The sequence below is a fragment of the Taudactylus pleione genome, unplaced genomic scaffold (assembly GCF_031769625.1).
Source record: "Taudactylus pleione unplaced genomic scaffold, aTauple2 ptg000396l, whole genome shotgun sequence".
Taxonomy (NCBI): Eukaryota; Metazoa; Chordata; class Amphibia; order Anura; family Myobatrachidae; genus Taudactylus; species Taudactylus pleione.
This window is the reverse complement of record NW_028284797.1, coordinates 3418339-3443262: the sequence shown is the minus strand read 5'-3', so window position 1 is coordinate 3443262 and position 24924 is coordinate 3418339. Positions and strand designations below refer to the sequence as shown.

At 40.4% G+C, this 24924-nt stretch overlaps 1 protein-coding gene across 1 annotated transcript in view; it reads right to left on the bottom strand.

The window, feature by feature from the left end:
• Positions 1 to 24924, bottom strand: part of SYCP1 (synaptonemal complex protein 1) — a 470977-nt gene that overhangs the window by 138075 nt on the left and 307978 nt on the right. The window contains exons 17-21 of the mRNA XM_088446296.1: positions 19912 to 20016; positions 19726 to 19829; positions 11484 to 11601; positions 8745 to 8819; positions 2250 to 2321 (exon numbers count right to left, since the gene is read on the bottom strand). Of these exons, the coding sequence (XP_088302422.1) occupies positions 2250 to 2321; positions 8745 to 8819; positions 11484 to 11601; positions 19726 to 19829; positions 19912 to 20016 (474 nt within the window). The remainder of the gene's footprint in view (positions 1 to 2249; positions 2322 to 8744; positions 8820 to 11483; positions 11602 to 19725; positions 19830 to 19911; positions 20017 to 24924) is intronic.

Here is a 24924-nt window from a genome sequence, read left to right as displayed (position 1 = left end):
GTCCCTAAATGGTACAAATTTGGCATTTGGGTCCCAGATAAGAGTTTGATGTCATAGTCATATGAACTGTTTTCCCTCATCTTTATTAAAACATCTACAAAGACATAAGAAGCTAAAAGAGCTCAAGCAGAATTGAGTTTATTGCAGCAGAATTAGATGCAGGCAAGATCTCAGGATGAAAATAAGACATGCAATGATGAAATGGAGACCTTATTGTTCTCCTTTTGCAACTGACACTGGGATAGTGGAGAGACAACCATTAAATGCTATGAATATAAGAGCATTCTGGTGCCTATACCAGGGATGCAACTGGGGGGGGGGAGCTAGGGCGGCGGATTTCAGTGGCCATCGCAGTGCAGGCTCCATCGTTGTGCAGAACTAGTGGCAGTGCAGCCAGTGCATTGCATCGGAGCCCGCCGCAATGAAGGGGCCCGCGGCCAGTGGCAATAACAGCAGGCAAGCCAGGTGCTATAATGAGCCAGTTTGACTCATAATGGTATGCTGGTGGCTACCACGGTAGAAGATAGGAGGTGGTCCAGCCAGAGGAAAGGAGGTGGAGGTGCCTCCCCTTCTCTCCCCTCATCACACTCCCTCTTCTCTAAGTTGGTGTGACTCCGCAATTCCTGCTTTTGCCAAGGGCACCATCTGGAGTCTGAAGTCCCCGGCGCAAAACCACACCAAGGTAGCCAGTAAATTCAATCCTTTTATTTTTGTGTATATATATGGTTTGTTTGATCGGCACTCCACAGAAGAATTCAAAATTCAGGGTGCAAACAGTCCCAAGAGGTAGAAAGATCCAATAATAGTCACTTATTTATAGGCAGCACACCACAGAAAAAAATACAACGAAGTCAGCGTTAACAGCTGTTAACGCTGACTTCGTTATCTTTTTTTCTGTGGAGTGCTGCCTATAAATAATTGACTATATATTGGAAAAAAACCTTTATATCGCACTAACATATATCACAAGCAGCACCTTACAGGTGGACCTTAGCTAGTAGAGACTATAAAATAGAGATACAAGGATTCAGGAACCTTAGGTTCGCTAATATTCATCTGTAGGAAGAATCTCCACTACAGGGGAGTTTTTATAACAAGATTTTAAAAATGTCAGCTGATAACTAAAGGTGCCCACACACATACCGATATACTTACGATCCGACAATGTGTCCGATTTCCCTTGAAACTCTCCCCGGCAGCTCAGCACACAATATGCTGTCCAATCTCCATCCGATCTCCTGCAGCCAGACTTTTTTATAGTGCATTGTGTCCTAGATTGTCAGATCTGCAGTACAGCACGGCAGATCTGACGATGCGATGTGCCACCTGCGGGGGCACGCATCGCATCGTGATCATGAGTGGGAACTCACGATTTGGGCATTTTTTACCCGATCTGTCATTTCGATGTGTCGGAATCGGCCAGATCGGGTAAAAAATCGCTATGTGTGTGTGCAGCTTAACTCATACGCCCTTTTGTTTTGTTGAAAACATCACCCAAAAGTAAAAGCCTTATGGCAACGAAAAATCTTATACCTGAATATTTTATTCTTGGTATATCAACATAGGTAAAATTGTTTACATAAAGTACAATATAGACAAATATATTAGTAGCATAAAATTACTTTATAACCTGCCCCAAGAGCTCACACTCGTAAGAGTGCAGGTGGTGAATAACATCATCGCTTCTGTATTGGGACAGGGGCAGACATCTGTTACTGTCAGATTGATATTTAAAGATAACCACACCACACAGGTGAAGGCTTGGTAATACCCAACCTACTATCAGATGCATTTAGCAAAATCGGGGAATGCCATCTCAAAATTTAAATTATGGCACTTTTCAAAATTGTTTGTATATGCTCTGGAAAACCATATCTTACAACAGGAGACAATATCTCCACATATGCCCAGCCAATCAACCATTCTCATTTAAATAAATATAACTTACCTAGAGATGCCTTTGACCAATTTTCAACCTAAATATGTGCAGCAAAAAGAATATTCGTATGGAAAACCCATTGGAATGATCATCAGTAGGGGTAATTATGTTAATGAAGAACAAAATGAAGAGTTGCACGTGCCAGTTGTTACGGTCTCTCAATTTTTCGCATCATAAGAAATCTTATGACCCATTCCCCTCCTCACTCATATTGTAAACGTTTTAGTGCTCAAAAGCTAGATGTGCCTCATTTTTACATTAGTCCAGCCGTCTTCAGTTCTTTAAACAAATGAAATTGGTCATTAGATACCTTATCTTCTTTATTCTGGTTTCTACATTCTTTATCCTTTTCATTCAGTTGCTCCTTTAAAGACTGATTTGCCTTTCTAACAGATTACAAGAGAAAAGGTAATTGTAATATAATTTAACCTCAGTATTTTATTCACCATTTATTTATTCAAGGTCATGATTTTAAATTAAGGTGTCCTGCTGTGAAATAACACTAAATACACTGTTGCATTGCTACTAAGCTACTAATCTTATAACAATTTTGCAAGTGACAGTTTACTAGAGAGTAATATAGTTAAAGCCAGGGCCAACCCTGGGCATAGGTGACCTAGGCACTTGAATAGGGTGAACTAGCTCCAAAGGGTGCACCTTGGTTTAATATCCATTCAGAAGGGTTTATTTCCTAGCACCGAAAGAGAAGTCATTGCAAATTTTAAAATTTATTGCTAGCCACAAGTCAATTGTGGCTTGCAAACTGGCAGCTAATCAGCAGCAGATGCAGCAAGCCAATTGTGGCTTGCCACATTATCACTCCGCTCACTCACTCCAGCTTTAAAAAGCCAGCGTAAACAGCATGAAGTTAGTACAACTGTGGAATGGGTGCATAAGAAATCCTGATTAGGCGTGGGACCTAGTGGTAAGATTAATGTCGGTGGAAGACAGAAGACTGGAAAAGGTGGCAGAGGATGCTGGGTCAAGCCAGAAGACTCCAGGATGCTGAAGCCTTGGTGGCAAGGGGCTCTTGCAAAAGAGCTTATACTGGCCCCCATGCTGGTCAGTTGAACTTCAGCAAAAGTCAAGTAGCCAGTGGAATCAAGCCTGCGCAGAGAGGAAACATAGATTCTGATGTTTGGCAAGCTGAGGAGTGGCATTGACCCCTGCCAGGGCCTTGGGACACCCTTCCTCATTATCACCCTAGACCACCAAGGTGCCTGGTATTAGACCAGTGGTATGCAGTTTGTTGGGGTGTTGCAGGCCTGTTGGGGTGGGGAGGCACCAGCTAACATCTTGCCTAGGGCCACCAAATTGGCAAGGGTCATCCCTGGTTAGAGCAGTGAGTGTGAAGAAGTTATTACATCAATACTAGAAACAGGCTCTTCCCAGTCCTGTGCAATGTATATTCAGAGGAATAACTTCCGAGTCAACGTCCTGGAACTGTGGGGTTCTGGAATTTCTTTTTACATTCTCCAGCATGTACTTATGAGCAGACAAAATATTTAAAAAATGTATGTGCTACTTTGCCAATTAGACAATGGAAATTAATGCCTCTCATATTTTCACCAGAAATTCTCATGGTGATACCCCCCTCCCTCTTTATATTGCCTTTAAATGCTGCTCCACCTTGTCTTGTGCTTTCCATACCGACCCCACTGTGTTTCCAATTTCTCTTTTTTTTTAATTATCGTAGTTGTTTTCATTTTCATTGCTATGATCAGCATTATTTTATTTCCTTTATTATTTGTATTACTGTTAATAACATTGTCAGTATTGTGATCATCATTCTGGTTACTTCAATCATATTCTATTTTATTTTAACTATCTTATTATATGCTCATTATGGATCCACTGCGTTCTTTCATTCATATACATTGTTTTTCCCTTTAATCGTTATGATTATTATATGTGCATTGTTCAAATTAATACTTATTTTCTATGCCATATTTTCTATGCTACAACCAAAAAAAGTGTTTTAAAAAATTCTATTTGTAGTTGATTTGTGAATTCAAGTTGCATATTATTCTTAGTAGTTACATAATTAACTAATAAATCAAATTTGATCTTACTAAAATAATTTGAACCATACCGACTGCGATATTTATTTAAGTGGAAAAGAGGGGTTTTTTAAAACAATTTCAGGCTTTGTTGCTATAAAATATGTTTAGAATATTGGCCGTGAGTACTGCACTGTAATTATTTGAGTAAAAAAGGTGTGCTTTTCTATAATAGTTTGAACAAAGCATAGTTCAATAAGATGGACCACACCTACAATGCTGTCTATTTAAATGAATAGGTCTTTAATTTTAGAATTAGAATATGTTAAATTAAAAGTTTTAACCAAGGCTACTGATTGTTTATAATACAAAATTATATGGGGCAATTACAATTAATTAAAATTATATAATGTATATTTAAAAAAATTCAACCAAACAAACTGCAACATTTATTTGAGTGAACAAAGACACTTGAAAGTATCAAAAACAAATTGATAATATTATTTTGTTCTTGGGTACAGTACAGTATGTTCATTACTATTGTCACTGTTTTGATAACCCCATCACATACTGTATAAGCATTATTATATATGTACCATTTATAATATCTTGAGATCCTAAGGAAAATGTTACAAATCCAGTAATGTAGTCTTGACAGGTAGAAGGGGTTCTTCTTAATATTATTTAATATTTCTCTACACTTTATTAACACTTTTTTCCTTTTTAACTTGGTATTTTTCCAAAAGGTTTAGAATACTTCTTTACATAATACAATTTTATTTTTAACAATTGCCAGTTGTAACATTGAGTATACTGCCCTTTGCCAACAACTTTAGGTAAATTTCGCATTAACAGGAATTTGACAATACCCTCTTAAACTAGCGAATTGTTGGGATCAACTATTACACCTCCCAGGGTATCTATTGTCACACTATTCTTTCTAAACTTGTCACATGCAAGGCCCTAGAATTAAATTAGTTTTAGCCTCTTGAATATCTTGAGGAAAACTTCAATAAATTGGGCAGAGCCGTAAGTAGAAGCATGGGCACCCATGGCAAAGTGAATGAGTTGGAAATACTGTATATTCCAACAATATGTAAACACTCCTAATTAGCAGCGGCTCCTGCCCTCTTACCCGAGGGGGGCTGCCGCTGCTGGTCTGGCCATGGCTGGATGGCTCCCAACGCCTGCACAATGAATCTGGCAGATGCCAGGACTGGCGCATGAGCAGCGGTGGCACCGCGCATGCGCATAACACCGGCTTCTCTGGACTGCATTAGTTGCAGCCCCGAGAAGCCCTGTAGGGCTTTCCCGAAAGGCAGAGCAGCGGCTTCTACTAGAAGCTGCACTCTGCTAATCACAGCTTGGACTGGCGGTCCCTGGGTGAGGAGACATCTCCCCCTGGGGCTGTCTGTCCTTTGCGTAACTGGCAGGTGGCGCTTCCAATGGGAAGCCACGGACTGCAACTGGCTCACTAAAGTAGTGGATTTTACTGGGGGGCTGCAGTCTCGCAGCCCCTAAGTAAAATCCGCCACTGCTCCTAATGCATTAGTGAAATAAAGATGTTTGAAAGTCTGGGTGAGCTGAAAAACAAATTCTAGCTACGTATTAAACAATGTACAGCATATTGTGAGTGTAACAATGACAATGTACAACATATTGTGAGTGTAGCAATGACATTTGTTAATAGGTAATGCTGTGCACTTGACAGATATTTCTCCATAATATAACAGGTAAGAAAGAGTGTGAAATGGGCTACATGCAACCTTTATAACATTATAGTCATGTGATAGTGATTTATGCTAGGATTTACTCCTTTCTATTTGCTTGGTCATGTTCTACAAGACCTATTTTGTATCTGCCAGACCGATTCCCAAAATGACTTGATTAACCAAATGTAAAAAATATAGCTGAACTTCAGTTTTCCATATCTCTAGTAATTAATGCCTCAAGACTTGACAAGACTGGAAGGCATGGAAAATCTGTGGTATAAAACTTGGGCTAGTTCAGGATGTAAATATAATATTGGTCTTAAAATATTTCAACTTTCCATTTCAGAGTTCAGTGAAAATACACGATGGCATAGTGTTAACCATTACTACCTCACAGCACTGTATGGAGTAAGGATGTTCTCTCTGTGGTTGCGTGGGGGTACACCAGTATCCTTCCAAAATCCAGTACCATACTAGTTAATTGGATTCTGACAACATTAACATGACTGTTTATATATGTTTGTGCAGTTGTATGTCAGTACTGAGTAAATTAGTAGCACTATTTCATTAATCTATAATAATAAATATCATTTATGGGAACTGTGGTTGGTAAACTTTCAAACTGGCAACTTTTATAACTCCATTAAGAACCAACTGCTCTAATTGTTGACTTCCCTGGAATCTTTATGTTACTTACTTTCCCAGCTAAAGGTTTATTATATACAAATGATTGCCTCATGCTTTCCCATGGTGTCCTGCTCATAAAAACTCAGGAATTGGCATTGCCCCATGACAATTTTGGACTAGCCAGGTAACATCTGCATCTTTAGTCCGAAATAGAGAAAACTGTGAAAATCTACCTACGATGGTATTTGGTTCCACAGCATTTACATATAATATTTCTTGTCTTCTATGAACTATGGGCCTGATTCAGAGCCGGACGCTATTTGCACTCGCTCGTTCAGAAAAAGGGGCCGGCTATTTAAATTGAGCGCTCGCTCTTTGCGGTCTGTTGACGCCTCTATGTCTGAGCGAGCGAACGAAACATGGGCTCGCTATTTTGTAAAGACGCCCCCTGGCCGTTCGCATCATACGTCATCTCCGCTATTTATTAGATTAATCGAGTACATCGAAAGGCGTCTGAACTGCTCGCAGTGCTTGTAGTTGGATTTTCCCAACCGCAATCATGCGAACAGTTCAGGCTAAGAAACAACCAAGTGACGTGGTCGATGACGCTGCTTTGTTAATTATGCACACCCTTAAAATGCCCGTTTTGACCGTTTGGCACGCCTGCGTTCGGATCTCCACTCCCCGTTTTCAAGCACCTTCCCCTGTTACCACCCACAAACGCCTCATCCTGTCACTCAAATTAGCAGGCACTCGCTATTTTGCGAGCACTCGATTTCCGACCGCAATTACTGTTTTGCGCATGCGCATTACGACCCATACGCATGCGCAGCTGTGTGAACATCGCTCGGAGCGAACGAGCGGCCGCTTACGAGCGGCTCTGAATCAGGCCCTATATTAGAGGAGATGCGTTCAGGAAGGCATTCTGTATAAAATATTTTAAACTTGTCCGAAATTGCTGCCATTGTGGCAAAGGTACAAATGATCTCCTAGATTGCTGACATTACATTCTCTACCTCACTACCTATTTCTTATTACTTAAACCTATCCCATGTGTCTCAATACAAAAGCAAAAACTCCTTTGGCATATACTGTACTTTATGGAGTGAAATGCCAGATCACAATCAATTGTAAGACTGCAGCCCCACCGTGTCTTTCCTACCTAAGTGAAGCAATCTGGTATGCCTACACAACAGAGCTTATTACTAATGGAATAGGCAATAAGCCACATAATTTCACCTCCATCTGTTCGCCCTGGCTGACTTATCAATGCTCGTTTCCCTTATGTATCGACCCAATTTGAATTAAACCTTCTTCTCTATACTCATGTGCAATTGTAGTTCGCTCACATTTGTTATTTTAACTGCTCAAACTTGATAATTGCTAATTGCTGTACTTTTTAATGGTTTATACCAATATCTTGGAAGTTGGTTGTGTTAATTTTTTCCGTTGACCCTCCCTCTTCCCTGCATCCCCTTACTCTGTTTGTATTCCTTAATCTCTTGATTAAAAAGATTGTTAAAGAAAAAGGAAATTATAGAGGTACTCTCACGAAGCAATGTTTTATATCCAGGAGTGGCGTCCCTCCCCACGGTGCTACCTGGTGCGGGGATGGACGACGCGCGCGCGCTGCCGAATTGAAAACACAGTAAAAGTGATTACAGAAAAGAGTTAAGTTGACAAGAATGTTAAGTGCTTCAGTGTGTCTATTGTGGTAATATCAAGCTACGACTATAGTGAGCCACGGATTCTGTGTGGGACTGGAGGTTTCAGCTCACACAGGAATGAAAAAGGAAATGTGACCACACCTAAGGGCTGCCTTGTGTACAGAACCCAGGTAGAGCTGATGACGAGGCAGACCAGTCAGGCTGCCAGAGGAGACAGTCTAAGTGGGACTGTGGCAGCCGAAGAGCCTAGTGAGCCAGGAGGCCATTGTCCAGACCTGCAAGAGGCAAAGAGGAGCATAATACTCTGAGACTGTATGTATGAAGCTGTAGCAGCCAAGCTGCAGGCCATCATCCATACCTGCAGCAGGCAGGGAGGACCACAAGAGAGAATTTGTGGTAGCCAAGTCAGGCCAGGAGGCCATATATACCTGTGAGAGACAGGACTATAAAGACTGAGACTATGTTAAATTTGCAGACTAGTTGCCCTGTTAGTCAGGGTTGAAGAAGTGAGATAGTGCCCTGCATGGGGGCTAGGTTGTTTATTATTTTCTATTTCATGAATGCTGACAGCAAAGCTCCATTTTGTTAACCTGCAAAGCTGCGTGTGGACCTTTATTGTGCACCTAGACACAGCACCACTGACCCCTCTAACGAGCTAAAATACCCCATTACATCACACTATATAAGATGTAAATTAAAAATATAATTTTTCATGTAATGTTTGTTTGTGGGATAGGTAAACTATGTGACACAATTGCATGTCATTTCTGTCGCAAAAGCAATAATACCTCTTTTCAACTTGCCTTAACTGATCATTTGTTTTTTCTAGTTTTTCAATCGTCTTCATTGTTTGATCATTGTTTTGTTTACTTGCCTAAAAAAGTGCAATAAACACAGTAAAAACAGTAAATTGAAAGAACTGATGATGACAAACTGGTGGGGGTTTTTTTAAACACATTTAGGTGGACATTGTTGCATCCATTATTGTGTCTGTTGCCGGAGTCATGGCTGTGATAATATGCAAATGCTAGTTTCTGCATACCCCTAGTGTAGTAGCCTGCGCTTGAAAGAACAAGCCATGAAACACCTCTTTTTTTTCGTTCACTTCTGGCAACCTCCCAGTCACCACTCAATACTTTTCTGCCCCATATCTGAACCGTCTGTCCCGATCACAACTGCAACATTCTGCATACACTCTGTGTAAAATAATTACTTGTACTGATTTTCAGGATGCAGTTGTATTCTGAACCAGGCTCCTAAAGTGCAGTGTGTAAACATTCATCTCTATGAGTTAAACCAAGAGTATATCAGTTGACTGTTGTAATTGTTACTCAGAATGGTGTTTAAAACTGATAGCAGTGTTTTAGACAAGTGTCCAAAGTACTATATAAAGTACTATATAATGGTACTATCTACTGCAGTACCAGTGTCCACAAGTAATGCTGCTCTACTTGCTGGACTCTGCTGCAGTACCACTGTCTCACCAATGGTGCTGCTTTATTTACTATACAGTGTTAATGATCTGCTGTTGCAGAATACCACACGTGTCTATAGTATTTAACCTGCTTCTCTACCCCTGACACTGCTAGATAATATTGTTAAATTCTGTGCCCCAGACCTGTGTGCTATACCTTGTTACCCAGTTGGAATCCCTGTGTATGACATTGGCTTGTTTAAAACAACTCTCATGCTCACCCATTGTGGCTTATTTTGGGCTTCCCAATATCCAGTTCTTTGGCTTTGTTTCAGATTAATTACTTGCTTTCTTAACTATCCAGCTTGTTTAACTATCCATTTCTGGTCCTTTATTTGCACCAGTGAGTTAAGGGGTCCCATACATCAGCAGTCACAAAAGAACGATTTACAGATGCTGTGATTTCCAATACACCAATCTGTGCCCATACATTACAGATATTTTTCAGTGATTTGTAGATCTTTTTCAAGAAAGACATCTGACAATCTTGAAAGGCTCATAATTTTTACTAGTAACGGTCGGCAAATCAGTTGATCACTATAATACACTAGCAATCTACAGCCCCGATTGGTTGGTGAAATCCAACATGTTGGACAACCTGATTTACCGATTCTGATAACTTTTTGGTCAGAATCAGTGATTGATGCACCACATACATTGCCTGCCCTTTTCACCTTTCTTCCTTATGAACCTAAAAGTAATGAAATATCTGCGTTGACAAATTTCACGGTGCATATTTCTACAGTTTTACTATGTTTCTCTTTTTGATTGCACGTCTATATTCAGTATATTTTGTATGATTGTATGACCCTGGAAAAATAAAATGTGTAAAATCCATTATATTTGCATTAACCCTGTATCACAGAGATGTTTAAGAGCTCATTATGATATAAACTGTGATGAAAACACTATAACAAATGTGCATGTGCATGTGAAACTGGAGAATGCTTGCTTGAAAACCATCCCTGTGACGCTACTCAATGAAATACACATTTGTTTCTAAAAAGTTTGACTCTTTCTGATACTTTATGTAGAAATAAATTAAGTTTTATTTTAGTCTGGGCATATAGAACATATTATATAGGTTTGCTGTTTCATATCTGGAACCACCGGCACTGAGCAATAAAGCAGTGTGTGTCATCAGTGTAAAAAGATGTGTTTACTGTTCATACTCATCAGTCTATAAGTATAATATAACCAGAGCCAGACTTGGCATAGAACATATAGGTGAATGCCTATGACACCATTGCTCAGCAGGCACAGTGATCTGCCCCTATGTTGCTGAAAACACATTGACAGGAGTAGCTACCAGCAGATGTTAATCTCTCAGGAGTTGCACTACAGTCTTCACAATGCCAAAAAAAAGTACTTACTGTAGGGCTGTTGCTGGGAGAAGTTACATGCTGGTGGCTCATCAGCACATCTTTCCACCATGTCAGCGCCAGTGAGAAGACAAACTAACGAAACATCTGCAGATCATGTGGCCTCTCCCAGCAGTGTATCTACATCTGCACCAACCGGGAGCATAAGCTGTATTTTACTATGTACCAGCATCAACAAGGACTATAGTTTGAGGCTGGAGAAGTGATCACAGCTCTGCAGTTGCTGGATGGAAGCTGGTGGGAAAGGTGAGGACTGAGTCAGAGGCTGATTCTATGCTAGATATGTTCTTGGAGGTAAGGATTCCCCAGATTCTCACATCTTGCATGGCTTGGACCTCAAGTTCAAATATCTTTACCATAAGCTGCATTGTGCATTTGTTATCTATGATTCAGTGACTGGATGATTATCTGCTTTACTGACATCTTTACTATTTAGCCTGGAAAAGTCAAGTCTAGCCTACTCTTGCTCGGAATTTGTATTTAAGGCTTCATGAGACTCACTATAATAAAGTGAGTGCTGTAATTTAAGTTGCAATTTAAGCAGCACCAGCTAAAATCTTGTCTCGGGCATTAATTTGGACAGGGCTGGTTCTGACTATAATGTAATGTTATGTTATTGATTTTCATGATAACCTGACTTTTAAAAATGTTTTACTTTAACAAAAACAAAACACAAATAAACCTTGAGATCTTTTTGAATATTTCTTAAGTCTTTTGTTGAAATATCCATTTTTCTAGCCATTTCTTCTTTTTCTAGAAAAACTTTTTCATATGCCATTTTCTGTTCTGAATACTGTGTTCTGTTAATTAGAAAACAATACAGTTATAAATACAAGTCATTTTATTCCATAACTTGAACAGAACATAAGATCAGTTCTGAAGTAATATATCTGAATTAACCCATTACAAATATATACAGTATATGTCGTTATCCACCCCAATAGTTACGATACAACATGTCATCAATACATTAGAATACTGGTTGATAACTATTTTATATTGGTACTTATGATATCACAACATTTATGAAATAAATAAAAAAAGAGCTACCAAAGTTTCATTCCCCTTTCACATTGACATTGTAAAACTTGGGTTATTGCGCATGAACGGGCAGCACCCCTGGTTACTGGGTAGTGTGAAAGGTCCAAAAACAAATATACCGGGGCCACCAACTGTGTACTTTAACTCTGTTTGTGAGCATGGTTGCACACATGTTCAACTAGGCTCGTAGTGCAGTGTGAATATACCCCGGGTCGAGGTGACCTGGGTCCCATTCACTGCATAGAAAGCGCCTGCGCTTGAAGATGATTTCATCTCCACGCGGCAGGCACAAGAGTAATGGTGGTGACGTCATGGACCCATCATTAGCTGCCTCTGGCTGCAAGTCTGAAAGGGGTCTCAGGCGGGTCACACCTGGAATCGAGTCTTGTACAAATCCCTAGTGAGACCCACCTTCTACCTTGTGAAAGGGGTATCAGTGTTGCTAGAGATAAAAATGCCCATGTCAGGAAAAACACATGGGCCCATTCCTATTATGTCCTTATATGGATATTAAAGTATTAGGGGGAGATGTACTATAGCGGCACTTATGGTGCCACTGTAACGCTTCCCGCTTTGCCTCATTACCGAGGCAAAGTAGGAAACAGTAACGATGAGATGTATTAACATAGGAGTGATAACTCCCCCCTCCGGCAATCCCTGCGAGAGATCACAGCGCTTTAGCCTAGTTCTGATCAGCAGTGTTTCTTTTCCTGCCATCTCCACTGAGCATGTGTGGAATTTTGCAAACATCACAAAGTGAACTGACCATTCATACATTGCACTTGTCCATCGGCTCTGCTATCTTGTACATAGTAGCAGCCCTAATGACAGGGGTACATAAAGCCCTTGTCATTTACCGCCCAGTTCCCCAATCATACATGGGAGTGAAGCGGTATCAGCGCACATAACGTTCACTGATGCCGCTTCGTCGTTAATACATCTCCACTTTGTATTAGGGCCACTATTTGACTACCCAGTTTAATAAAAAGTCCTTTAAAGTGATGTTATAAATTATAATAAACATTCTAGTGTGTAATCCATTTATTATAACTTTATTTATTTTTCTATTTGCAGTTTCCTTCTACTGTGGAAGATTTTACAGACCATCGCTACTGAATTTGAAAGAAAATGGAACTTTCCTAACTGTGGTGGGGCTATTTTAGTATAGTCCTTATGGCAATAGTTCTGGCCAATTACGAGTTTTTATTTGTAGACGTTGGGATGAACGGACGGGCCTCTGATGGTGGTTCTTTTAAAAACACAGTTTTTTATGAACGGATGGTAAACAACACCCTAAATCTCCCACCAGCAGATCAATGTAATGTACTCATGGGTTGAGTTTTGTTTTTGTAGCGGATGAGGCATTCGCTTTACATCAACACCTCTTAAAGCCTTATGCCAAAAGGACATTGATGACGGAAAGGCGGATTTTCAATTACAGGCTGTTCAGAGCACGACGGACAGTTGAAAATGCATTTGGGATCCTCAGCAACAGTTAGGGTGTTTCATACAGCAATAAACTTGAGGATCGTTTAAATTATTTGGGTCGTGCTTGCCTCGTGTGTTCTGCACAATTTACTGTTGGGGAACACCCAAAGGCAATTGACTGCTAATTTCCAGAACCTGTTGAACAAAACTGGCCCTCTGTGAATCAGCCGCCAGTACCACAGGCTAGCACAGCAGGAGCAAAAGAAGTCAGGGAGCGGTACCTGGCACATTTCAATGGTGAAGGGGCCATTTCCTGGCAGGCTGACCATATTGGCTAATTGTACAAATAAATTACTTCCGAAAAAGTTCTGTTTAAAACTAATAAAGAAAAAGTCAGTAATGCTTTCTAAAGAGTCTATAGGTATTTTAATGTAAATGAATACAAAAACTTAAGAAATATATAACCATTGAAGAGATTAATTCAGATTACATTATATATTCAATGTGTAAAATTTGGCGATAAATGGAGAAAGACTTCTTAAATTTGTCTACAGTAATGTACAGGTTAATTAACAAGGGCTTTGGTTTGTAATGCCTCAAGAACTAATTGTAGGCAGACAAGACAGCGATACAGGAGCGCCTGAACAATGCAGATCCTGACTTCAGGTGGTAGGTCCCAAAAACCTCCCTCTTCCTACCACACAACAACCCTCCTCCAGTGTTGTTAAAATACACATTCCGGGGGTGGTTTTTAACCCTAATCTCCACCCAGGCATAAACACCCCTCCCCCCAATAGACATATACTGTACATTCCCAACCCATATACCCAGGTGCGTATACACTACTAGATAAAGGAATGACTGTACGATTACAGCATTGTAATCGTACAGTTGTTCCTCAGCCCCTGGACTGCTACACTGAACGATATGTCGTTCAGTGCAGGCACCCTCCCTCATCCTTGAACATGCCCAATCTATCGGCAGATTGACTGGCATGTTCTGGTGATTGTTGTCGGAAACGACCAGCGGGAGCTTGCATCGCTGATCGATTCGGACATTAAACTGGCTGAATTATGCACGATTAATGAGCGATTGAACGATAACGATGTTGTTGTCGTTCAATTGCTCATTAATATCGGCAGCAAGTGGATACGTGTGCCCTGGTCTTACCTCTTTTGGTCACAAATCGGTTAATATCAAAAATAAACATTAAAACATTTTATCTTTATTAAAGATATGTGAAAATATACACCGCAAATAAGACAGGCAACCATTTTTTTTATTTTTGTTTATATATGTATTTTAAATAAAACTGGTGAATTCTGGACAGGATCTCCAGATTTTAATCAAGCAAATGAGTGCCTTCACAACACTCAGATCAGGACAACCAGGCACATGAACTTTTGCTGATGTATAGGAGTCACCCAAAGAAAAATGCAGACATAACTGGGTAAAGGTTAAAGATAACGATACTTCCGAACAGTGTCTGCGGAAGTCACAACCAAATATACGAAAGCCAAACATCCAGCAACAGGGGCAATTGAGGTGGAGAAGCTCAAAGTTTATGGTAGGATGAACTACTCAATATCATCCTAAAGAAAGAGCAGGAGAAATCGGACAGAACAATTTATAAAACATGCTAAAAGAAACGATAATAAAAAAATTACATATTAAAAAACTGTTCATCGGTATGAAGACTTGTGCACTCCACCAAGCAGAGAACTGAGAACTACTAAATTCCGTTGGAGCAAGCTTCTTGGGTTTATATGGGGTTAGCATTGTGGTTTCATCGATCATACCACTACGCAACACCTCATACATGCCCTTTCTACAATACAAATGAGAACCAGAACAAATGTAGGCGCTCCAAAGAGAACTGAAATGCAGCTCACCACTTGGGGGATAGGCAAACCCCAAAACACTAATTCAGAAGAGAAGAGAAATACAGATGTGGGAGCGCTAATGATCCGTGGAATAAATAAAAATCACACACATGTATACAGTGGTGGTAAATTGAGAATTAACTTCACATTTAATATGTATCGATAGACATTGGTTAATTTATAATATCGAAAAAGGATCATCATAAAAAACATCTAAAATACATGACACTAAAACAATCACAGATATAAGAATTCAATAATCCGGCAATGTCAAGGTTAGAATGTAAAAATAATCAATTCATCTGCTAGCCGATGAAAAACGTCTCATCTCAATAAGTAGTATCCATGAGAGTGTAAATAGTTAATATAGCAGATGGTATCGCTTAGACTACCAAGCAAAAGAGATGAAAGATATAACCATTATAGCTTTGGAGAAAATTCACCTTATGACAAGAGGTGGACACCTTATGACAAGAGGTGGAGATAGGTTTAAATTTTTATGCAAATGTGAAGCCTTTTGGATTTTTAACCTAGACACTCTTTCACCAAAAGGACTCAATGATACCATAGAGCTCAATAACTGTTGAATCTCATGTGACCTTGGAACCCCTCACCCTAGGTCCCTAGGGGTGGTCAACCTTCAATGTCACAGATATATACAAACCCTTATACATTACTAGTTACCAACTTCGATATCAGACATCTCAACACATATGCGTGGTGCACTACTGATGAATCCTTATACTTTAAGTCTAAATATATCTCACTGTTGGGACTGGTCACTACTGCAACATGTATATTAACATCCGTTCTTTCGATTTCTTCACTCTTTTCACTTCACTTCTTATTTATAAGATTCACATCATGTCTAACTATCTATACACATATCACAGATATTGGGTCTCCCGATTTGGGACAAACTTCCATAATAAAATGATAAACATAGAGATGTTCTATTTATACTATTGCATCATAATTTTCCCAATAATCTTGTCTAAAGAAATTTATTTCCAGCTCAGCTATAATAATATCTGAGGTCTTTGTAGTCATTAATTTATTATGGTTAATATAAATACGCTATCCATAACATCAATCTTCTTTTTTCCTGTTTTATCTATTTGTGTCCAGTGGATGCCCCTTATATATCTGATTAATAATATGGTGTCTATGATTAGATTTATGTAATTTTTTACATTGTGCAATTAACTAACGTTAATATTGTTTTAAATTATGCATTTTGTATTAACTTTATGCAAATTATTTAGTATTTTGTATTTTTTATTTATTTATATTTATTTTATTCTGCAATCAACAATATTCAATATCATTATTCATGCATATGCATTTTATTATTTTTATCCTTTATATACTTTTTCCATTATCATTATAATTCTTACTATTTATAATTTTTCTTATAATAATATTTTTTATTTCATTTTATTTCATCATTTTTTGATCATATCCACTGGAGAAATATTATTGTTTAACATGTTACTTTTATGAGTCTGTTCAATGTGAACATTCTATATCAGAGTCTGCTGCTACATAGTATTATTCACATAATCAATTTGCTACAAATGAGCATTTCACCTGCAATGGATCATCATAATTATCTGGGCATATAAGACTGATGCATCTGAGTGGGAACTTTTACCTCTGAGGAAACAGCCAGCTACGCGTTAGGTGTTCCCACTCTGACCTGCTACTGTTACAGAATCCGCTCATTGCAGCCACTCCGCCACTTCGAGTAGTAACATTAAGGAAAATCTTCCAGGGTTTCAGCCCAGCTCAGCGAGACCTTGCTTGACCAGTAGCGGCTTATGTTGATCCAAGCCGCATCACTACAAGAGCTTCACCGCTACTGACGCCCCTCCTGCTGTTACATTCATCTTTCCCGGCCAGGACTCACGAGTGTGCACACAGTGGAACTTACCTTGCTGCTCAGCTTACGAACTACATCCATTCACTCAGCGGGTAAGCTACTGTACCAGAGTTATTCATATTCCTTTGGCACAAACCATTTATTTACCAGCAGTCACTGGAACTTTTGTGAATACCTTTGCTCAATGAACTATAGTTTTCGCCATCCTTGAATATACAATGACTTTATCCGTCTAAGCGATACCATCTGCTTTATTAACTTTTACACTCTCATGGCTACTACTTATTGAGATGAGACGTTTTTCATCGGCTAGCAGCTGAATTGATTATTTTTACATTCTAACCTTTACATTGCCGGATTATTGAATTCTTATATCTGTGATTGTTTTAGTGTCATGTATCTTATATGTTTTTTATGATTACCCTTTTACTATATTATAAATTAATCCATGTCTATCGATACATATTAAATGTGAAGTTAATTCTCAATTTACCACCACTTTCAACAATACAGCTGGGACTGAGGCTTCATTTTCCTCATTTCATTACCGATATTCAGTCCAAAAATAGTGAAATCTTCTGTGTTTGTATGTAGCACCTTCTAAGCACTTTTTAAAAATTGTTCTGCCCGACCCGGTCCAAAACTTGAGGATGTTAACGCCTTGCCCGCCGACCTCCGCTTCTTGGCGGCAGGTTCAGTAGGTGGTGGTGGCACCTCAACGATGGTGTACTCAAGTTCCACCAGCTCACTGGCCGGAACGTCAGGATCCACTTCCATGTGAAGGAACTAGGAGAGAAACAAATGTTAATTATCAAATAAAATACATGACCAAATTGGTCCAATAATTATAATTTACATTATTAATATCATTACACTGGTAAAGTGGGTAAGGGTGAAAACAAGTAATTAATCACTTTCCACTGTTGGACAAGTTTTTAGTACAGTAATCTTTGCTATAACAAAAAAAAAGAAAAAAAAAGAAACTATATATTTGTTGATGTACTTACGGTATTCTGACTATCCGGTTCACCCTCTGGACAGACCTCCTCCACGTCTTCATCCAGTGAGCTGATTGACCGCTTCTCCGGCTCTTTCTCTAGGACGAAGGAGAGTAGTTCATAATACCATAAACTTGGTTTCTGCACCTCGTCAGCCCCTGCTCCGGAACGGTTGTCCTTCATATATTTGGTGTGCTCCCGCATGAACACTGTCCGGAAGTTGTTGATCTTCTGCTTTACCCAGGCTATGTCTGCATTCTTCTTCAGGCACCTGCTATACATCAGCAGCTTCTGGTATGCCTGGTTTTTAAGGTCCCGATCTGAGTACTCTTTCAGCTTGATATTCCACAAGCACTCATTGGCTTGGTATAAATCCAGGAACCCTGTCCAAAATTTGCGGTTTCCAGCCATGTTTGAAATAATAAAATATGAAAACACATTAAAATAAAACTGTAAACAGTTCTTTTGAGTTCACTATTACTGAGTCCGTTAAATAAGGGCCTCCAACTATGCAGTGCCCCCTTATGCAGTGCCCACCTGCAGAGTCACCTTATGCAGAGCCCGCCTGCAAAGCCCCCTTATGCTGGCCCCCACCTGCAGAGCCGTTATGCTGTGCCCTTATGCAGAGCCCCCTTATGCAGTGCCCCCTTATGATGTGCCCCTTTATGCAGTGCCCCTTATGCAGAGCCCCCCATTTGCAGTGTCCTATATTCAGTGCCCCCCGTTTGATGGAATTCATTGGTGGCCAGCGATAGCTGGAAAAAAATATATACTTACCTTTTTTTAGCTTGTAAACATGTGCACAGGATCTGTGTTGCCGTCTGTTTTCTTACAGCCAGCGTGTCTTGCAAAATTGAGACCGGGGAGTGCCTAGGGAGTGGCCCAAAACAACGATATCGACTATCGTTGATCGTTCAGTTTGGCCATCGATATTGAGCAAGTTGTACGGTCGATCCTAGATATTGTTATCATACATGTGGCCACGCGCATCGTTGTTCATTGACTGTAAAAAAGTCAACGATATGAACGATATAACGATAAACGATATCGTTCATATCGTCTTGCAAAGTTGGACCGTGTGTATGCACCATGACTCTAGTTATTATTATTAGAATTATTAAAACAGTGCTGCATCTTATTGTTTGTTTTGGATCTTGTCTATTTTGTAAAATCCACAGGTCACTGGAGAGAGACTATTTTACCCGATTTGTCCGATTCCGTCACATTGGAACGACAGATCGTGTAAAATATGGCCAAATCGTGAGTAAATCGTGAGTCCCCACTCACGATCACGATGCGCGTCCCCGCTGGTCGCACATCGCATTGGCAGATCTGACAATCTAGGAGGTGATGCACTGTGAAAGTCTGACTGCAGGAGAGATCGTTTGAAGATTGGACACCAAATCGTGTGGAGATCGTGTGCAGAGCTGCCGGGGAGAGTTTCAAGTGAAATCGTACACATTGGCTGATCGTGTGTACATCGCCATGTGTGTGGCCAGCTTATCAGCTGATCATTAATACATTAAACAACCCTCTATATTTATGTACAGTGGCAGTGGGTTCATTAATAATTTCTTGCATGAAAATTTGAGAACCACATTGTTGGAAGCTTTGTTGAAAACTTTTTAGCTTTAATATGTTTGTATAAGTGTTCATTTATGTATTTACAAGTATAATACAATGTGTACTGACTTTTCCTGGCTCAACTCAGTCTTCAGCTCTTCAGTTTTCCTGGAAAATTTTTCGACATCCAAAGATGAATCACTTATTTTTATTTTAAGATGATCTATTACTTCCTAAGAAAAAAAAAGGTGATTTATGTTCAAATTGTAGCCTATATTTTTATAAGGCTGTTTAAAGCTGATTATGTTTTCCTACCTCTTTGCTTTTTAATGTGTCTTGCAGCTGCATTTGAGCCTCTTGTAAATCACCAACCAACTTCTTTAGATCAGTATTTTCCATTACAATGTTATGAAACTGTTCCTATAAAAATATTTACATTTAGCTGAGTAAATTAGGGAGACTCATGAAACGGGTGAAACTTGTGTTAATTAGCATTGTGTGAATTAGCATTAGGAATACCAATAAAATCACTGTAGTTTAGATATTAATGTTAAATTGATTACTGAATTGTAATACTGTACTGTATATCAAATTATATAAGTTATTTTCTGAGTTATTTATGAGTTCAGCAGCCCCACTTCCCACTTCTTCTTAGGATTGCCCACCCCCTGCAGATGGATGCTCATCCTGCACAGACAGTAACTTATTTTAGCATCATTAATGTAATGCCATGTACACACGCCACAATATTTTGGACGACGGAACAATAACGATATTGTTATCGTTGAGCTGTCCAAAATATCGTTCAGCTTTTGCCCCAAAAAGATGAATGATAACGACCAATGCGCGCTCCCGTTTGTAGTTGGTTGTTACCGTTCATTGCCCGAACCTCCCGTCCAACCTGACGATATTGTTCGGGGATGAGGGAGGGTGGCCGGCACTGAACTAAATCGTTCTTGATGTCGCTTATGGAGCGAATAGCCCTGTGTGTATGCACCTTAAGACCTAATCACATGATTGAAATAACCTTGGGCCTAATTCAGCAGAAGTTCGGGAATCGGCGCAAGACCCATTCTGCGCATGTGCAGAACAGGTCTGCAAGCCCACACGTAAACTGGCAGCAGACTGTCAGTGATTGACAGTCTGCAGCGGGGGGAGGCGGCGATGGCCTCCGTTTCCTGAAATGGAAGGCACGTCGCCGCCGTTGGGGGGGAGGGAAGAGGCCAGGCTCTCCGTCAGCTGATGGAGATTTCCTGGCCTCTTACTCTAATCTGCGGTGGCTGACTGCAGGACCCCATGGGTCACGCTGCCGGCTGATGGTCCGCAGAGTATACGATGCAGTGTTGGACAACGCAGGTCGGATACGTAATGCAGCAGGAGGCGTGATGCCTCCTGCTGCATTACCATTATTCCAAGGATCGCAATTGCAAAGCTGCTAGGCCTCTTATACAGAGACATCATGTAACTTTGTTAAAACAAAAGTATGTACCTTGAATCTGATAACATCAAAACTATATAAACTGTATAAAGACTGTGATTTAAGACTATGATACACATTATTTAGAGGCAATCTTTAGGTGCCTCACATAGAAATTTTACTTTAAAGAGAACAGCAATTTCAGCAGGTTTCATTATTTTGTTCCTTGTATGACATTATTTGCTGGATATACACATTATTATTATTATCCTTTATTTATATGGCGCCACAAGTGTTCCAACGTGCCTTACAAAGTACATAAACAAATAATTTGACAACTGACTTACAGTACAAAATAGGACAAGGACATGGATAATATACATTGCTACATTAGTGACCATAACACCTAGATATGCAACAGAGTGTAAGCAAACAAGTGTTAGGTGCCCTGGTGGGGGGTAAGAAGTAGGTGAAAGTAAAGTAAGGAGAAGCACAAGAGGGTAGAGGCCCTGCTTGTAAGAGCTTACATTCTAAAGGGGAGGGGCAGACAAACAGGTGTGACACAGATGGGGCAAACAGGGAGGAAGGAGCATGTTGCAGCAAGTTAGGATGGGAGCTGGAACGCTCTGATGAAGTAGAGGGTATTAAGAGCCCATTTGAAGGATTGTAAAGAGGAGGAGAGTCTGATAGGGAGAGAGTTCCAAAGGTCGAGAGCAACACGGGCAAAATCTTGGAGGCGGGAGTGGGAGGAAGTAATCAGTTGGCATGAGAGGCGGCGTTCATTAGTTGAGCGAGGGGGGCGGACAGGTGAGTGGAGGGAGATGAGGTCAGAGATGTAAATGGGAAAGGAATGGGTGAGGGCTTTGTAAGCAAGTGTGAGAACCTTGAATTGTAGTGTGTATATCTTACCTATATGCCCATATTCAATTTGAGGCGAAAAGTCCATACTTTTCGCCTGCTCAACTTTTCGCCTCCTTCGAGTGTTTTCCAGGTGGAAAAGTATCGCGCGCGTGCCCGCTATTCCCCATATTCAATTCCAAAGTAGGCGAAATCAGGAACCAGCAAAACTTTGTTCGGCGAAAAAATACGTGAATTTTCGGGAAAATTAACCGCTGCAGGTGTTTTTTCCCAACATTGAAGAAGTGATGCAGAAGAGCACTTAGCTTTTTTTTTTCGTTTTTAAAAGTGGTCCCATCGAATTTGGGGTACATGAAAATGGGTACTAGCATATTTTTAAGTCTCTAAACTAATGTTTTTTAAAATTCTGCAAAAAAGCACCTGCCGCTAAAAGCCTATTCTAGAAAACACCTGCCGCATACTTCCAGAATACCCCTGAACCTATTTTGCTATTTTTAAAGACTGTTCCTTTTTTTTTCTGCCCAAAATTTTAAACAATTTTTTTGGGGTGTCCCGATTTTTTTTTTTTTTTACTTTTTTTTGCACATTTCGTTTTAAGGGGCATTTCCAAGGGTGCAGGCTAATTTTTTTAAGCCTGCACCCCTAAACCTCAATTCTGCATTTCTTTTCGCCTACTAAAGGCTGGCGAAAAATTATCCCCATTTTTTTACATTGACTTTTCGCACCGGCGAAAAGTCAATGTAATTGAATATGGGGATAATTGAAATAGGCGAAAATGATGTCATCGCCTCAAATTGAATATGGGCATTAGTCAGAGATGGATCTACTGTGAAACTAATGAAGCTCAAGCTTCAGGGCTCCTAACCCCGGAGGGGCCCTGAAGCAAATTTTTTATTGAGTGAATTTATCAACAAAATCAATGGAGTTTTTAAGTTTGTGTTATTAAAATAAGGTTATTTTAGTGACAGAAACATAAACCAATGGGTTGAAGTACTTAATATTGACCATAGAATATGCTCTACAGTAGTTAATGTAGGGAGGGTTTCTGAGTACCCACAAACCCCCCTGATCAGTAACGCTCAGCAGACACTCTATCTACAGCTCCGGCCAGAGGATGGCTCTTTTGAGCCAGCCGGACACAGAATAGAGAGCTGCTGTCTCGGTCACTGCTGAGTGCAGTACTGCCAGGTGCCACTAGGTGCTCCCATCTGAATTTTGTGCTGTCCCATCTGCCAGAAGTCGGCCCTGCAGTTCTGGCCACAAACTGAAAGCTGAGCTGACTGAGGGATGGCATGCAGCACAGAGGCAGGAGCATGCAGTGTGGGGGAGAGACCTGTCTCAGGGGGATTCCAGAGATCCCACTCAGGAGGATCAATAGCTGAGATCCTACAGAGGAAGTTTTGTATGTGATTTATCTTCAATCTCTCTGGGGGGGTTTCTACATCTATATCTATCTACATTCTCTCACTCTCTTGGGGGTTTCTACATCTATCTATCTACAGTCTCTCAATCTCTCTGGGGGGTTTCTACATCTCTGCCAGTTGGGCCTCAAGTCCTTGCAAAGGCAGCAATGACATTTGGACCTTAGGCCTGATTCAGCTTTGGGAGTAGAGTGAGAAAGAGTACAAAACTGAGAACCAGGATAAACTATGTTGCAATGTAAGGGGTGCAAATACATACATAGATTTTATTATGTAGAGTAAATACTAGAGATGAGCGGGTTTGGTTCTCAGAGAACAGAACCCACCCGAACTTTCAATTCCAACCCGAGATCTGAGTTGGCTATGGGTTTTCCCGCCTGACTCAGATCTCAAAACGAGGCAAAACATCATCATCCTGCTGTTGGATTCTCACGGGTTTTGGATTGTATAAAAGGTTCCCCACGATTGCCGCCATTTTCATTCTGGCTGTGGACAGTGAAGAGGAAGGAGGGGGCTGTGATCACTGTGCTGATAGGGGCTGGCTACTGCTGACAGTGAAGAGGAAGGAAGGGGCTGTGATCACTGTGCTGATAGGGTCTGGCTACTGTTGTCACTTGTGTCAGGGGCTGGCTGCTTAATGTCCATAGGGGCTGGCTGGCTGGTTGTGCTGCTGTGTTGTTTAGGGGGTGCTCACTGCTCTGTCCATCAGGGATGCTCTTCATCTTCACCCCTAGTGTGAAAAAAATAAAAATTCTCGTGTTAGCCGCACTTATCACCAGCAACGTAGCTGTACAGGGGTGCTGCCTGTGTCATTTATCAAGGGGCTGCTGTCTCGTTCAGGGGTGCTCTCCCTCCCAAGTGCCAAAAAAATATGAATCAATCAATCAATAAAAGTGTTTTTTTTCTGCCTGTGTGCGCGTTAGCCACACTTATCACCAGCAACGTAGCTGTGCAGGGGTGCTGCCTGTGTCATTTATCAAGGGGCTGCTGCTTCTTTCAGGGGTGCTCTCCCCCCCAAGTGCAAAAAAAAATTAATCAATCAATAAAAGTGGTTTATTTTCTGTATGTGTGTGCACGTTAGCCATGACATCACAAATGCCTCAGCTGAGATTCACATAAACATTTTCAAAAGGTGAAAATAGAGGATATGGTTTAAAAAATAGAATAAACCAGCTAAAACTGAGTTCTCTGATTATAGTGCCCCCACTCCCAGTCCCTACCCATGACCCCTCTACCTGAATTTCAGCGAGACAGAGGGACAACACCATGCAACTGTATTCCAGAGTGCAGCTGCTCCTCTTGTAGCCCAAGTCAGAAGATGTGTAGGGGGTGTGGTGATATGGACTAAAATGGAGCTCACATCCACTAAAGTGGACAAAGAATCCCCACTCTAACAGGGAACACAGCTGTAAGTTATACGATATAGGCTTGGTTGGTTGATGGTATAATCTGGGGTGATGTATACATCATCTTCTTCACACAATATTAATTTGTCCCCACTGGAATCCACCATTACAGGTGCCTCTGTAATTTTTGCACGTAATTGACGGTAAAGGTCTTTCTCGTAAAATTTTGATGGACATCATCTTTTCCACATTTTGGGGAAGTAGTCAGGCCAATCACTGACACTGA